Genomic DNA, 17,655 nt, shown 5'->3' on the forward strand with positions numbered 1-17,655 from the left:
TTAAATAAATCAAAATATTCAAATTTTATTCCTGCTGCCGAGCGGCAGTGTTGGGGATGGGGTTCTGGGGAACACGAGGTCTCTCTGCCACCAGCAATATGGGTCGAGCCCATGGCGGGCCCCTCCCGGAGATATTTTCCTGGCCACCCTCCCCCACCACAATAATCCCCGACTCCAGGGGTCTTTAAATTTGCCCCATTATAAAGCTTGAATATTAAATGCCCAGCCCTCACCATTTTTAAGCCATGTTTCCTTAATTGCTACTGCATCATATTCCCACACGGCTATTTGTGCTTGTAGCTCACCAACCTTATTCATCACACTTTGTGCATTTACACACAAGTATTGTAAATCTGTCTTTGTATTTCTTGTAGTCCTTCTTAATCTGTTCCTAACTAATACCGTACTACTTCCTTCTATAGTAGTATCCAACACTCACATTTCTTTACGCATCTTATTTCTCTTTTCTCCTTCTATATGCTGGTGCCCATTCTGCTGCCAATTTAGTTTAAACCCTCTCAACCACATTAGTGAACCTCCCTGCTGGCATGATGGTTCCAGTCCTGTTGAGATGCAACTCGTCCCTTTTGAACCGGTGCCTCCTGCCCTAGAACTGGTTCCAATGCCCCAAGAATCTGAAGCCCTCTCTCCTGCACCATGCCTCAATCATCATTGATCCTCCCTATCTTCCTATTTCTACTCTCGCTTGTACCTGGCACTGGGAGTAATCCAGAGATTACCTGGGAAAGATCTGTTCTCACCCCATTGAAATTGGCCCTATCCAATTAAGTACATATTAACCTATTATCCAGTCAAGCCACAAAAGCTAGGGTAGATGCTAAGAGGCTGTTTCCCCTGGCGGGGGAATCTAGAACAGGGGTCACAGTCTCAGGATAAAGGGGTTGGCCAGTTAGGACTGAGCTGAGGAGAAATGTCTTCACTCAGAGGGTTGTGAATCTTTTGAATTCTCTGCACCAGGGAGCTGTGGATGCTCAGTCGATGAGTAATATTCAAGGCTGAGATCGTTGGATTTTTGGGCACTAAGAGAATCAAGGAATAGGGGATAGGTTGGGAAAGTGGAGTTAGATACAAAGAAAACCTATGCCACAGAATGAGGTATTTGGCCTATCATGTCCATGCCAGCTGAAAGAGAGCTCTCCAGTCTAATCCCACTGTCCCACTCTTGGTCTGTAGCCCTGTCAGCTACGGCACTTCAAGCACATATCAAAGTATTTTTTTGATCACAATGAAGGTTTCTACTGCTACCACACCTTTCAGGTCGTGAGTTCTAGATCCCCATCACCCTCTAGATGAAATTAAAATTCTCCTCAATTCCCCTCTAATCCTTCAGCCAATTACACTAAATCTATTCCCCCTGATTATTGACCTCCCTGCTAAGGGAAATAGGTCCTTCCTATCCACTCTATCTAGGCCCCTCATGATCTTATACACCTCACTTAAATCTCCCCTTTGCCACCTCTGTTCTGAAGAAAACAACCCTAGCCTATCCAATCATTTCTCATAGGTAAAATTCTCCAGCCCTTTCAACATCTTCATAAAGCTCCCCTGTATCCTTTCTAATGCGATCACATCCTTCCTGTAATGTGGTGATGGAAACTGTGCGGAGTACTCCAGCTGCAGTCTAACTAGTGTTTTATGCAATTCTAGCCTAACCTCCTTGCACTTATATTCAATGCCTTCTGAAATACCTTATCTCCATGTTCTGCTAGGCTCAAGTATCACCAGTAACCTGTCTCTCGATGCACAAACCAACAAGCGCATGGGAAACGCGTCCGCTTCTATGTCCAGACTGGCCAAGAAGGTGTGGGAAAATGGCGCACTGACACGGAACACAAAAGTCGGAGTGTATCAAGCCTGTGTCCTCAGTACCTTGCTCTACGGCAGCAAGGCCTGGACAACGTATGTCAGCCAAGAGCGACGTCTCAACTCATTCCATCTTTGCTGCCTCCGGAGAATTCTTGGCATCAGGTGGCAGGACTGTATCTCCAGTGCAGAAGTCCTCGAGGTGGCCAACATCCCCAGCATATACACACTACTGAGTCAGCGGCGCTTGAGATGGCTTAGCCATGTCAGCCGCATGGAAGATGGCAGGATCCCCAAGGACGCATTGTACAGCGAGCTCGTCACTGGTATCAGACCCACCGGTCGTCCCACCGCTTTAAAGACGTCTGCAATGCGACATGAAGTCCTGTGACATTGACCACAAGTCATGGGAGTCAGTTGCCAATGATCGCCAGAGCTGGCGGACAGCCATAAAGGTGGGGCTAAAGAGTGGCGAGTCAAAGAGACTTAGCAGTTGGCAGGAAAAAAGACAGAAGCACAAGGAGAGAGCCAACTGTGTAACAGCCCCGACAACCAACTTTATCTGCAGCGCCTGTGGAAGAGCCTGTCACTCTAGAATTGGCCTTTATAGTCACTCTAGGCGCTGCTCCATAAACCACTGACCACCTCCAGGCTCTTACCCATTGTCTCTCGAGACAAGGAGACCAAAGAAAATGTCCTGCTACCTTCAGGGGTCTGCAGACATGTACTCCAAAGTCCCTCTATTCCTCTACACTTCTCGGTATCCTATTAATTGTTGTGTATTCCCTTGCCTTGTTTGTCCTCCCCAAATGCATTACCTCACACTTCTCCTGAATGAACTCCATTTATCACTTTTCTGCCCACCATTGATATCATCCTGCAGTCTACAGTTTTCTTCTTCACTTTCAACCACATGGCCAATTTTTGCATCATCTGTAACGGTCTTAATCATGCCCCCTATATTTAAATCTAAATAATTGATATATATCACAAAAGTAAGGGCCTAGCATTTAACCCTGTGGAACCCCACTGAAAACAGCCTTCCAGTCACAAAAATACCCATCGGCCATAACCCTTTACTTCCTGCCTCTCAGTCAATCTTGGATCCAACTTGCCACGTTACCTTGGATCCCATGGGCTTTACTTTCCTCACCTGTCTGTCATATGGGACATTGTCCAAATCCTTGCTAAAATCCCTGCAGACTATATCAAACCCCCACCCATTGACGTAGAAAATCAGCCATAATCTGACTGAATGACGGAGCATGCCCAAGGGGCCATGTGTCCTACTCCTGTTCCTATTTCTTAAGTTCTCATGTTACTAAGTGAACACAGCTCGAGAGTTGATTACCGAGGGAACATGTTGCCGATTGGGAAATAATTGTAACCTTTAGGCTTCAAGTTAGATTGTTTTGCATCTGTGACAAAGTTCGAGGCATGACAGCCGGAGTGTGACATCTGGTGTGCAATAATCAAAAGGTACATTGGATGAAACGTGACACTGTCACGGTACTGCTCATAGTTAGTGAAAGGATACATTATGTTAGAGCAGCAGGGTTCTTGTGGAAGATATTTTGTTTCAAACTGGAACGTAGAAACATAGAATCATAGAATAATACAGCACAGGAGGAAGCTATTCGGCCCAGTGCGTCTGTTCTGGCTCTTTAAAGAACTGTTCAATTTATCCAACTCGCCACAGTCTTTCTCCATGGCCCTGTAGATCTTTTCCTTCAATTATTTATCAAGGTCATAGTCTTATTTTTTTATTCAAGTTTGAAACAGGAGAGTTATTTTTTTTTTAATTAGCGGGGCTATATATCAGCGACAATGGGCTGGATACTGTAAGCCCGCCACTGATCTCAGCAGCGAGCTCAAAAAAGGGCAACTCATTTAAATAGCCGGGGCGGCCCGCACACCCCACCCCCCCCCCCCCATCCTCCCCATCACATGGAGGGGCCGAACTGTCCATCCCTGGCAATGGTGTCAGCTCATTGTGCACAGGAACCATTTTTAAAGCCCTGCCGGCATATTTAAATGTTCAAAGAAATAGCCCCCCAAAATTAAATAAATACATTTCGAACGCCCCTTTCCCACTCCCCAATAACAATTACAATAAATATTTGCACTTTCTCCCTCAAAACACACAACCCCTTACATCTGACGTTCCCCCACCCGAAACTGCACAAAGTTTAAAGTTCAACCCTTCCCGCATTCCCTTTGCACCCATTATGTGTATTTGCACCCTCCCTCCACAACCCGACCCCCGCACTGATAAATATACCTCCTCCCCCCTCCCCGGCAGCGTCATGCTTCTTTTCTCCGGACGGTGAAGGCATGGGAGCGCTGGCTGCTGCACCGAAGCTCACAGCGAGCCCTCAAGATCTCAGGTAAGTGTATTTACATATATAAATTTGATTGATTTGAATATGTTAATTGTGGTCCCATTGCCCAATGCCGGGGGGGTGGTGGGGGGGGCGGGGAGCGCTGCCACAGAGCCTTGCCGCCGTCGGGAGGATAGGACTGGGCCCTGCCGTGTCCAGGTCCGTGGCGGGCCTCATCCGGAGCCATCTTCAGGCCCCCCCCCCCCTCACCCCCTCCACGGATCATGACATCAAGGGCTGCTTAAAATCCAGCCCAATAACGAGAGGGAACAGGGTGAAGTTTTTACACTTTCCTTTATAAAGTGGAGCTGGGCTTGGCATTGTAGAACGGGGATGAGCAGGGAGTGGGGGCTGCTGGTGCTACATTTCCAACAGAGGCAGGAAAGCTGGCATCAGGGGTGAGGGCAAACAGTGGCCTGCAGGGCTACACTTAGAAAATCGTATCTTCTAGCTGGAGTGGTGAGACCAGGAGCAAGATAAATTTTACATTATTTTTAAATATAGCTTTTGACATGGAAAGAGTTTAGAGCACAGTAAAATAGGAAATAGAATTATACAGTACAAAAGGAGGCCATTCGGCCCATCATGCCTGTGCCAGTTCTCTGAAAGAGCTATCCTATTAGTCCTACTCCCTTGCTCTTTCCCCAAAGCTCTGCAACTTTTTTCCATTCAAGTATTTGTTTGTTTCCTTTGTTTTTAAACAGGTGCTCATTAAGCCTTTTTTTAAAAAAAATTTATGGAGCAGGGCCGTATGAAAAGCTGAAATTACGTTCTCGGTTTTTTTTTTACACAGTGCGGATTGGACATTGGGATCGCAGGTTCAAAGTTTCATTGTTTTTTGCAGCTAGCCAACAGGAATAAAGATTAACGTAGAGATTGGTGATACAGACCTCAAATTTAATGCTTTTTCAGGGCAGGCAATGGGAAGCAGAGCCACGTGGCAGAAGTTTAAAGTTTCCTTTTTAGGAAAAGGGTCAAGAATGCCAACAGAGGCAATGGACATGTTAAAGGAGGCGGAAGGTGGCGAGAGCAGAATTATAGGCTCAGTGATAAACAGGGTAGGCAATACATTTAAAAAAAATAAAATGTTAATATTTACCTGCAGTTAAACTTTCAAACCTTCAGGATTGAAAAGACAAGATGGGGGCAGATTTGGGATAGAGTTCAGAAATTCACTCCACAGCGTCACCTAGTGGCAAGACCTCGCAACTATAGTGTGACAGGCAGCAGTTGACATTAGTGCAGGTATTGCAGCTTCCAATGTTTTATACACATTTTATACTGCACTCTTTAACTTACATGGAATTACATAGAGTCTGCAGCACCGAAAAAGACCATTCAGCCCAACTCATCCATGTTGGCATTTATGCTCCACATGACCTCCTCCCGCCCCTCTCCATCTAGCACAATCAGCATAATCTTCTACTCCTTTCTCCTTCATGTGCTTATCTAGCTTCCCCTTAAATCCATCTATGAAATGCGCCTCAACCACACCACGTGGTAGCTTGTTCTACATTCTAACCACTCACTCGGTAAAGACAATTCTCCTGAATTCCCCATTGGATTTATTAGTATATATTAGGAATAAATAAGAAGTCTCTAAATTAATGGAATTGTTACTGACGTCATGGCATGGAGTGTAACAAAACAAGGCAGAACAAAAGTGAATACATTTAGGTCTGACAAGATATTATAATTGAAGTTGTAGGATTGCCAAATTCTACAGTCTGGTGCAAAATAGATATTGTCAGTGATAATCACCTGTCTTTGGCTCCACGGAGAAATATGGCTGCCCCTGGAGGATACTGTACACCACTCTGGCACTGCTTCCATAAGTAGGATCATCAGCATCAGTCGCTGTCACCTGTATCACTGACGTTCCTGCACATAAATGTCGTGGAGCATTTGTTAAACGAAATACATCAGATACCAAGGAGCCATTGTCAAAGTGATATAATGTGGAAATAAACTGCAAAATACATCAAAACATTCTGCATTTTTCATAGTCCTTCCTATGCCCTGTTTTGTAAAGTTTTTTTTTTCCCCAATCTTCTAAAATGTAGTTTGTGTTCAAACGATGACATTTCTTTTCCAAATTGTGTGCACATTAACAGAGTCAGAGTCCTTAAATGGGGGAAATTTTAATCTAACTCACCAGGTGGGAAACCCACAGGTTCTGGGTGCAGTGTTGGTTTTATGCTCCTCCAATATTTCTGTCTGTTGACTGATGGACAAGTCCAGGAAAACTGCCCCAACCATTATCTGCATGAAACTGCCATCAGCAACATTACTGTACAAACACTTGAAGCAATTTCTCTCAAGATCGTGGACCCGATGGTAACTTTTGCCTTTATAAATAACTATATCCGTGCAACTTTGTGTGAGGGGTGATCTTTCCCAGTGTGATATAAGAAAGCATCACAATATGTGGGTCATATCTCATTGCCCATTCCTATAACTTGATAGCCAAGAACGTCTGTGTCTCAAAGACCCAAATAGGCCCAAAACTCAGATTCAACGACTTGTATTCATATAGCACCTTTAACATACTGTATCATTCCAAGGTGCTTCATAGGAGTGTTATAAAGTAAAATTTGACACTGAACCACATAAGGCAATTTGAGGGCAGATGATCAAAAGCTTGCTGAAACAGATAGGTTTAAGGAGTATCTTAAAGGAGGAAAGAATTCTTTTTAACCAGATAAATCCAAGCTAGTACAGTGTATAACTTTGCATTCATGGTCCTTGTCTAACATCTCTGCTTTTGTATAGTTTGCAGTTGGCTACAGTAGCTGTAGAGGTTGTGCTACTGGACCACTAATCCAGAGAAGGTGAGTTCAAATCCTTTCGTCAAAGGATGCATAAAACAGACAAAGAAACTTAACTTGTTTTTAAAAAAATTGTTGTAGAAATGGGAGTATCTCCTCCTGTCTGCCACATAGAGTTGGAGCCAGTGCGAAGCCCTCACCCCCGCCACCTTGCACCCCTCCAGGCTGGACCTGCCAATTAGCTCAATGTGGAGCTTCCTAATCTCCCACCACCCACGCCCGCAAGGTGCAGCGAGCTGAGGGCCCGCATGACTAGCAGCTTAACTGTGCTACCTGGGAAAAAAGAGGGTGCCAGAAAATATTGTGGAGGTTGGGGCATGTCTGATAGAAGGGAGAAATGGAGAAGGGAAGATAAAATGTTGAAAGCATTTATTATAGATTTAATAAAATAATAATTAGTTCCAACAGTTTAACAGTATTTTATTAAATGTATCAATTATTTATATCAATGATATTACAGTGTTATTCTATGACTGTTAATCATGCTACAGTGAGATGGAAACAGCCATCAATATTCATGTATCGCAGACAAAATATTAATGGATATTTTATCAATTATAATTTTGAATGAATTATTACAACATCAAGAATACTTTTAATCAGTGATAATACTATAGGAATGGGCTCCACTATTTTGTACATTCCTGCATTTTTCACTCTGTTGAAAGATTTTCGTGTAAAGGTTTGAATTCTATGAACAACCACACACACAAGTCATTGAATACTGAGGATTCAGTGTGAATATTGCAAAGGTACATTTGTTTTCATTACTGCACAAGTCCAGAGACTGACCCAATGGATGGACAAAGGACTGCGTGTCATGGATTTTGGAGCAGAAACTAATTTATCCTTTCTGTGCCACAATTCACCAATTTCAGAAAGTATTCTATTAATCCTACTCAGTCATTTTAAACTACAGAAAGAAGCTTTCAAAATAAATGTATTTCTTTTTCTGGGAGCTATGTGTTCACTTCCACATCACAAAGTATCTCCTCAAGTTAAGCTACAGCGATAAAAAGCCTTGGTTAACTCCCACCTGGAGAACTGTGAGCAGTACTGGGCACTACACATTAGGAAGGTTAGATTGGCCTTGGAGGGAGTACAGCACAGATTTACCAGAATGATACCTGACCTCCAAAGGTTAAATTACGAGGAGAGGTTACACAAACTAGGGTTGTAATCCCTGGAATTTAGATTGTTAAAGGATGATTTCAATTGAAGTTTTCAGGATATTAAGGGGAACTGAAAGGGCAGATAGAGAGAAACTATTTACACTGCTTGAGGAGTCTAGGACTGAAGGACACAGCCTAAAAATTAGAGCCAGATCTTTCAGGAGTAAAATTAGAAAACACTTCTTCACGCAAAGGGTGGTCAAAGTTGGAAATCTCTTCTGTAAATGACAATTGGTGATGGATTTAAAATTAAGAACTGATCTGAGATTGATAGATTTTTGTTAACTGTAATGATTAAGGAATATGGGGCTAAATGACCTCCTCCTGGTCACAATTTCCCAACTGGGAGGTAATGGTGCCAATTCCGGCAGATAAGTAAAATGCGGGTGATACACACCATAACACATTGATGGAATCTACACACATATAGAATCAACATACAAGTTAGAAGAGTGCTAGGCGATTGCATAACAACATGTTGCTTTTATAAACTTACCCACAGGAGACATTTCAGGGATACTGGTCACATATGGACCATCCAGAAACTGGGGCTCATTGTCATTGATGTCTTGTATTTTCACAATAAACTCGGACAGGGGTTCGACAGGTTTGTTTGTTAACCGGTCGACAGCTTGTGCACGTAATGCATAGTAGGCCTGCTCCTCACGATCCAGCCTTTTGGTCGCGTGAATGTCCCCCGTGTTCTCATCGATAATGAAGATGGAACCTGCACCTTCTCCTGAAAGGATGTACTTAATGGAACCATCTCCCCTGTCAACATCAGAGTGAAGCTGGTGGCAAATAAAAGCAAGATTAGAGTTATTCAGTACACAAGTCAGTTAGCACAATAATGAAAGGGTATTCTTATGCTGAGGGTGCACATGCTCAATCTCTCCGACAAACCTATTGGGTAATGTACGCCAGTCATATGATTGGCAAATATCTTTTATGGCTTTCAATTGAAGTAACTGAGCATGCCGTGGTGTAAAGAAAGACTTGAAAGAAAAACTTGCAATTATATTGCACTTTTCATGATCTCAGGACATATTGAAGCACTTTACAGCAAATGAAGTACTTTATGAAATGCAGTCACTGTTGCAGTGTAGGAAACGCAGAAACCAATTTGCGCACAGCAAACCCTCACAAACAGCAATGTAATAATGACCAGATAATCTCTTTCAGTGATACAAAATATTGCGGATGCTGCAAGTCTGAAAATAAAAACAGATAACACTGGGAATACTCAGCAGGTCAGGCAGTATCTGTGGAGAGAGAAACAGAGTTAACGTTCCAGGCTGATGACCATTCTGTGTTACATCGTCTTGTTGTGCTTCACATTAAACATTAAACAATTTTCCAAAACAAAGTCAGTTTGGGAGGAGACTGAGGATTATGGTTGCCTCAACTTCATGCAATCTGTAGGAATTATACCGCAAAAGGGAAACCTGGCCATTATTTTCCATTCAATAATCTCCCACTCCGAAGGACCAGCTAAAACTAAGACCTTTGGTCACTTGGTGGACAACAAGGGGCAATTTTACACTGACCTGTTGGATTGGGAGACCCACGGGATTGGGTGGAATGTTGATTTTACAGCCGGCCCAATGTTGCTTGTCTGCTTCAGGCAGGGTGGAAAACCCTTATTGCACCAAATCCGTCATTTCCCGACTGGAGCAATAGGTTAATATTGTTCCCATTGGATAGGATGTCAAATCAGTGTTCCACCTGATCCCGTGGTTCTCCCACCCAGCAAGCCAGGTTAAAATTGCCTCTATTTTGTTTTGATCAGCCTGCCCCACATGCCATTGCATGACCAGAAGACGGGGGAAGGCGGTAACCCTGCTCCTGGTTTTCCTTTGCCGCCTACTCTATAAGCAAAATAGAAGAGGCTTGTGAAACGAACAAGGATAATTAGCTTTTGCTCGCTCCAAAAAGGCCTGTGATCCGTAATTATTCCTCACGGCATGAGCAATACTTCTGGACTATCATGGATCCTGCAACTCACCATTTAGCGCTGTCATATATCTGTGACTCAGTGTCTCACTTCGCATTCCTTGGTCTATAAAAATCCTCTCTGATAATCATTTGTCAGTCTACGGCAATTTCTGCACAGTGGAATATTTTTGCTTTAATTGTCAGCTTCAACATGTTGAATTATGCTCTTTATTGAGTAAAATAATTGCAATAAGCTGAGAGGTGCTGACAGCTGCGATAAAAGAAAAAAAATCACACAATTCAGACGTTTTAACATCTTGAAAAATATTTGTTGTTTTAATAACAGTCTCACACATCTCGAGAAAAAAACAACACAAGGTTTCAAATGAGCTGCGGGATGAGCACTGAACATTTCATCCTCACAACATCACTTTTATTCAATGACTTTTTTTCCCTATATCAACCGTGGAACTTCATTAAGCGATAGACCTGTCTGATAACTGTCACAGGTCGGTTATAGCCCCACTTGCAAATCTGAATCAATACTTAATTACAGAGTGCAGTGATCGCAGAACTAGTAGTCAATTTAGTCTGATAGGAGTGGAATGCTGGCCCTCCCATGACGGGAATTCAGCTTTAAACTGACATTCAAACTCATCCCCAGTGGGTGACTTTCATATGTAGCCAACAAATCAGATATGAATATCTCCGGTATGCAGAGGCAGGGGAGTTTGGGGCAGGGAATATGGAGTTCAATCCATTCCACTTTAGAAAGTGTGCCCATTTTCTATTGAGCAATGTTGAGTGGGTAGATAATGGAGAAGGACAATGTACAAGAAGGACGAGTTGCATCTAAACTGGAGGGGCACAAATATTCTGGCTATGAGGTTTGCTAGCGTCACTCGGGAGGGTTTAAACTAGTGTGGCAGGGGGCTGGGAACCAGAGCAGTAGGACAGCAAGTGAAATAAATGAGGGGGAACTAGTAAATAAGGCCAGTAAGACTAAGAGGAAGAGCAGGCAGGGAGATGTTGCTGAGCACAGCGGGACTGGTGGTCTGAAGTGCATTTGTTTCAATGCGAGAATTATAACTGGTAAGGCAGATGAACTTAGAGCTTGGATTAGTACTTGGAAATATGATGCTGTTGCGATTACAGAGACTTGGTTGAGGGAAGGACAAGATTGGCAGCTAAATATTCCAGGATTTAGAAGCTTCAGGCGGAATAGAGGGGGATGTAAAAGGGGTGGGGGAGTTGCTTGTTAAGGAGAATATCACAGCTGTACTGTGGGAGGACACCTCGGAGGGGTCGTGCAGCGAGGCAATATGGGTGGAGCTCAGGAATAGGAAGGGTGCAGTCACGATGTTGGGGGTTTACTACAGGCCTCCCAACAGCCAGCGGGAGGTAGAGGAGCAGATATGTAGACAGATTTTGGAAAGATGTAAAGGTAACAGGGTTGTAGTGGTGGGTGATTTTAACTTCCCCTATATTGACTGGGACTCACTTAGTGCTAAGGGCTTGGATGGGGCAGAATTTGTAAGGAGCATCCAGGAGGGCTTCTTGAAACAATATGTAGATAGTCCAACTAGGGATGGGGCCGTACTGGATCTGGTATTGGGGAATGAGCCCGGCCAGGTGGTCGGGGAGCATTTCAGGGACAGTGACCATAATTCCATAAGTTTTAAGGTACTTGTGGATAAGGATAAGAGTAGTCCTCGGGTGAAGGTGCTAAATTGGGGGAAGGCTAATTATAACAATATTAGGCAGGAACTGAAGAATTTAGATTGGGGGCGGCTGTTTGAGGGTAAATCAACATCTGACATGTGGGAGTCTTTCAAACATCAGTTGATTAGAATCCAGGACCAGCATGTTCCTGTGAGGAAGAAGGATAAGTTTGGCAAGTTTCGGGAACCTTGGATAACGCGGGATATTGTGAGCCTAGTCAAAAAGAAAAAGGAAGCATTCGTAAGGGCTGGAAGGCGAGGAACAGACAAATCCTTTGAGGAATATAAAGACAGTCGGAAGGAACTTAAGCAAGGAGTCAGGAGGGCTAAAAGGGGTCATGAAAAGTCATTGGCAAACAGTATTAAGGATAATCCCAAGGCTTTGTATACATATATAAACAGCAAGAGGGTAACTAGGGAAAGGGTTGGCCCACTCAAAGACAGAGGAGGGAATCTATGTGTGGAGCCAGAGGAAATGGGCGAGGTATTAAATGAGTACTTTGCATCAGTATTCACCAAAGAGAAGGACTTGGTGGATGATGAGCCTAGGGAAGGGAGTGTAGATAGTCTCAGTCATCTCATTATCAAAAAGGAGGAGGTGTTGGGTGTCTTGCAAAGCATTAAAGTAGATACGTCCCCAGGGCCTGATGGGATCTACCCCATAATACTGAGGGAGGCAAGGGAAGAAATTGCTGGGGCCGTGACAGAAATCTTTGCATCCTCATTGGCTACAGGTGAGGTCCCAGAGGACTGGAGAATAGCCAATGTTGTTCCTTTGTTTAAGAAGGGTAGCAAGGATAATCCAGGAAATTATAGGCCGGTGAGCCTTATGTCAGTGGTAGGGAAATTATTGGAGAGGATTCTTCGGGACAGGATTTACTCCCATTTGGAAACAAACGAACATATTAGCGAGAGGCAGCATGGTTTTGTGAAGGAGAGGTCGTGTCTCACTAATTTGATTGAGTTTTTTGAAGAAGTGACAAAGATGATTGATGAAGGAAGGGTAGTGGATGTTATCTATATGGACTTTAGTAAAGCCTTTGACAAGGTCCCTCATGGCAGACTGGTACAAAAGGTGAAGTCACACGGGATCAGAGGTGAGCTGGCAAAATGGATACAGAACTGGCTCAGTCATAGAAGACAGAGGGTAGCAGTGGAAGGATGCTTTTCTGAATGGAGGGATGTGACTAGTGGTGTTCCGCAGGGATCAGTGCTGGGACCTTTGCTGTTTGTAGTATATATAAATGATTTGGAGGAAAATGTAGCTGGTCTGATTAGTAAGTTTGCGGACGACACAAAGGTTGGTGGAGTTGCGGATAGTGATGAGGATTGTCAGAGGATACAGCAGGATATAGATCGGTTGGAGACTTGGGCGGAGAAATGGCAGATGGAGTTTAATCCGGACAAATGTGAGGTAATGCATTTTGGAAGATCTAATGCAGGTGGGAAGTATACAGTCAATGGCAGAACCCTTCGGAGTATTGACAGGCAGAGAGATCTGGGCGTACAGGTCCACAGGTCACTGAAAGTGGCAACGCAGGTGGATAAGATAGTCAAGAAGGCATACGGCATGCTTGCTTTCATTGGTCGGGGCATAGAGTATAAAAATTGGCAAGTCATGCTGCAGCTGTACAGAACTTTAGTTAGGCCACACTTAGAATATTGCGTGCAATTCTGGTTGCCACACTACCAGAAGGACGTGGAGGCTTTGGAGAGGGTACAGAAGAGGTTTATCAGGATGTTGCCTGGTCTGGAGGGCATTAGCTATGAGGAGAGGTTGAATAAACTCGGATTGTTTTCACTAGAACGAAGGAGGTGGAGGGGCGACATGATAGAGGTTTACAAAGTTATGAGTGGCATGGACAGAGTGGATAGTCAGAAGCTTTTTCCCAGGGTGGAAGAGTCAGTTACTAGGGGACATAGGTTTAAGGTGAGAGGGGCAAAGTTTAGAGGGGATGTGCGAGGCAAGTTTTTTACACAGAGGGTGGTGAGTGCCTGGAACTTGCTGCCGGGGGAGGTGGTGGAAGCAGGTACAATAGCGACATTTAAGAGGCATCTCGACAAATACATGAATAGGAAGGGAATAGAGGGATATGGTCACCGGAAGTGCAGAAGATTTTCGTTTCGGCAGGCACCAAGATCGGCGCAGGCTTGGAGGGCCGAATGGCCTGTTCCTGTACTGTACTGATCTTTGTTCTTTGTTCTTTGTTTGAGCCAAGACTGTTTCACTGCCATTCAGCTGAAGGACAGTGACGGCATGAATGAAAAATAGGAAAGAAATATATGAGAGGGAATTGGTTGTGGCACACCAGTGGAGGACTAAAATTATTTTAATATGTTTTCATGGAATGTGAGCATCACTGGTTATGCCAGCATTTGTTGCCAATCCCTAATTGCCCTTGAGAAGGTGGTGGTGAGCCACTTTCTTGAACTGCTGCAGTCTATTTGGTGTCGGTACACACACAGTGCTGTTAGGAAGGGAGTTCCAGGATCTTGACCCAGTGACAGTGAAGGAACAGCGATATGGTTCCAAGTGAGGATGGTGTGTGGCTTGGAGGGTGGTGGTGTTCCGATGCATCTGCTGCCCTTGTCCTCCTAGGTCAGGGTTGTTCAGCATCTGGCCCACGGGCTAGGACTGGTCCACCAAAGGTTTCCATCCGGCCTACAGATGTATTTCAGAGATGAGAAATTTCCCATTCTCTTCTTCCTCCAGACCGGCTTTAAAAAAAAATTGCGCCGTCAGTTTCACAGCTTACAGGTGCGGGGAGCGGGAACAGTGTTTTCCCAACTTCAGACAGATTTGGGATTTTCTGGAAGATTCTGACATTTTTTAAAAGCCTGTCGGAAAACCCCAAATCTGTCCAAAGTTGGGAAACCACTGCTCCCGTTCCCAGCACCTGTCAGTTGTGAAACTGACAGCACAATTTTTTTATTAAAAAAACTGACCAATCACAAGGCACTCCTGTTCCCAGCAACTGTCAGAGATAGAGAGAGGGGGGTACAGAGAGAGAGAGGGGGCAGAGAGAGGGAGAGAGAAGGGAGAGAAAGAGAGGGGAGAAAGAGGGAGAAAGAGAGAGTGAGGGGAACAGAGACAGAGGGACGGAGAGAGGGACAGACAGAGAGGGTCAGAGAGAGGGACAGAGAGAGAGAGAGAAGGCAGAGAGAGAGAGGGTGGCAGAGACAGCGGGCAGAGAGAGAGGTAGAGAGGGGGCAGAGAGAGAGAGGGAGGCCAGAGAGACAGAGGGGGAGAGAAAGGAGGGGTACAGAAAGATAGGGGGAGAGAAAGAGAGAAAGGGGGGACAGAGAGAGAAGGGGAAACTGAGGGGGGGGCAGAGAGAGAGAAAGAGAGGGGGACACAGAGAGTGAGGACGACACAGAGGGGGGAACAACACAGAGAGGAGGAACACAGAGAGGGGGGCACAGAGAGAGGGGGACACAGGGAGTGAGAGGCAGACAGACAGACAGACAGAGGAAGAGAAAGTGGTCAAGATCACTCCTGACAGATGGACATCTATCTGAAATACTCCACGTCACTACAAGAAGTGTGCAGGCAAACACTGACTACTTGTGCAAGCAAAAAAATGCCAGGTGTCTCACTAAATCAGTGTCGAACATAGTGCTGAGAAAATAAATTAATTAATCTCATTTAAAGCTTCTTCACAAAAATGCACTTATGATGTTTTGATTCATAGAAACATAGAAAATAGGAGCAGGAGTCGGCCACTTGGCTCTTCGAGCCTGCTCTGCCATTCATTATGATCATGGCTGATCATCCAACTCAGTAACCTATTCCCACTTTCCCCCCATATCCTTTGATCCCTTTTGCCCCAAGAGCTATATCTAACTCCTTCTTGAAAGCATACAATGTTTTGGCCTCAAAGTAAGGTCTTCACAGTCAGATAAATTTTTAATGCCTTTATCTTTCCAAAATTGTCTCACCGGCCCCCTATGTAGGACTAAAATTGTAAGATGGTCCCCACGCGAAAAGGTTAGACAACCCTGTTCTAGGTGGTAGATGTCGTAGGTTTGGAAGGTACTGTCGAAGGAGCCTTGGCACGTTGCTGCAGTGCATCTTGTAGATGGTACACGCTGCAGCCACTAAGAATGCATTGCTAAATGGTTGTGTGTGCCACCCTTTGCAAATAGTTGCATACTTTGAAAATCTGTGGCTAGCACCCGTGTGGCAGAAGAGAGAAAGGATAGCATAATTAGCTAAAAGCTCAAACTGGGATTAATGACTACCGATGCATTTCCCATTCACAAATCAGCCTTGTTAAGCACATGAATGGGAAATATTTGCAGGGCTATGGGGAATGTTGAATATTTTTAAGGCGGAGGTAGATAGATTCTTGTTAGCCAAGGGAATCAAAGATTATCAGGGGTACATGAGAGTGTGGAATTCGAGACAGAAACAGGTCAGCCATGATCTTATTAAATGACGGAGCAGGTTCGACAGGCTGAATAGCCTGCTCCTACTCCTAATTCATATGGTCGTATGGAAAAGAGCAGGGGATTGGTACTTCCAAAGAGCACAAGCATAATGGGCTGAAGGGCCTTCTTCCATGCTGTATCATTCGATGATTTAGTGAATTTTACTCACCTTTGAGCACAGACACGATATGAGATTTTGTTTTGTCACCTACACTGAAATAAAGCTGACAATCACCACTTCTAGGCCTTGGCCTGTTATAGAAGGCTCTTTTAAGTAATGTACTGGGGCCGGATTTTAATTTGAAGCGCACAGAGGGAAGAGCATGTCCACTGCCCCATTGTTACTACATAAGGCTTGAGCCACTTTCAATCCCAGGACCTTATTTACCTGATGACAGTGAGTTGCAACTACCAGATTGGTACACTGAGGTAGCTGGCTGATTGGGGAGGGCAGGTAGTCAAGCAGAGCCTGAGAGTGGGCAGGCCAACACAGGGAGCCACGCATGACCTAGCAACAGACTACAGCTTTGCTTTTTAAGGTGGCTCTTCCTAACCCAATGAAAATTAATGATACCTTTAACGGGTATCTCAGCAGCCTCCAATCATCCCTCCCACGGCAGTTCAATGCCAGCATTTATATAGTGCCTTTAACATAGTAAAAACCGTTATACATTGCTTCATGGGAGCACTATCAAACAAAATTTGACACTGAGACACATAAAGAAGTATTAGTACAGGTGTCCAAAAGCTCGGTTAAATAGGAAGGGTTTGAGGAGTGACTTAAAGGAGGAGAGAGATGTAGAGAAGTGGAGAGGTTCATGGAGGGGATTCCAGAGCTATTGGCCCAGGCAGCTGAAGGCAGGGCCGCCAATGGTTGAGCAATGGAAATCGGGAATGCAAGAGGCCAGAATTGGAGGAGAACAGAGACCGCACAGTGCTGTAGGTTTGGAGGAGGTTACAGGGCTCGGGAAGGCTGAGGTCAGGGAGAGATTTGAACACGAGGGTGAGAATTTTGAAATCGAGGCATTGCCAGGCCTGGACCCAATGTAGATCAGCGGGTATGGGAATGGTGGTTGCTGCAGGAACAGGCAAAGCGTTGGCAAAACTATCACCTGCCAAACATTTGGAGCTTAACCGAGTTAACACTTTTATCAGCAGGATTTTTCTCATTTTCTGTGCTGGGGGATTCCAGAACAAGGGGGCATAACCTTAAAATCAGAGCTGGGCCATTCAGGGGTGAAGTTTGGAAACACAAAGGGGAGTGGAAATCTGGAACTCTTTCAGCTAAAAAGCTATTAAGGCTGGGGGTCATTTGAAAATTTTAAAACTGAGATTGATAGATTTTTGTTAGGCAAGGATATTA

At 44.5% G+C, this 17,655-nt stretch overlaps 1 protein-coding gene across 2 annotated transcripts in view; it reads right to left on the reverse strand.

The window, feature by feature from the left end:
* LOC137369515 (cadherin-7-like) overlaps positions 1 to 17,655 on the reverse strand; it is a 151,310-nt gene that overhangs the window by 126,499 nt on the left and 7,156 nt on the right. The window contains exons 2-3 of one of the 2 annotated variants that reach the window (XM_068030774.1): positions 8,702 to 8,996; positions 5,967 to 6,086 (exon numbers count right to left, since the gene is read on the reverse strand). In XM_068030774.1, the coding sequence (XP_067886875.1) occupies positions 5,967 to 6,086; positions 8,702 to 8,996 (415 nt within the window). Of the gene's footprint in view, positions 1 to 5,966; positions 6,087 to 8,701; positions 8,997 to 17,655 lie in introns of those variants that run through there. The other variant, XM_068030775.1, reaches the window with a different exon arrangement.

The sequence above is a fragment of the Heterodontus francisci genome, chromosome 5 (genome assembly GCF_036365525.1).
Source record: "Heterodontus francisci isolate sHetFra1 chromosome 5, sHetFra1.hap1, whole genome shotgun sequence".
Taxonomy (NCBI): Eukaryota; Metazoa; Chordata; class Chondrichthyes; order Heterodontiformes; family Heterodontidae; genus Heterodontus; species Heterodontus francisci.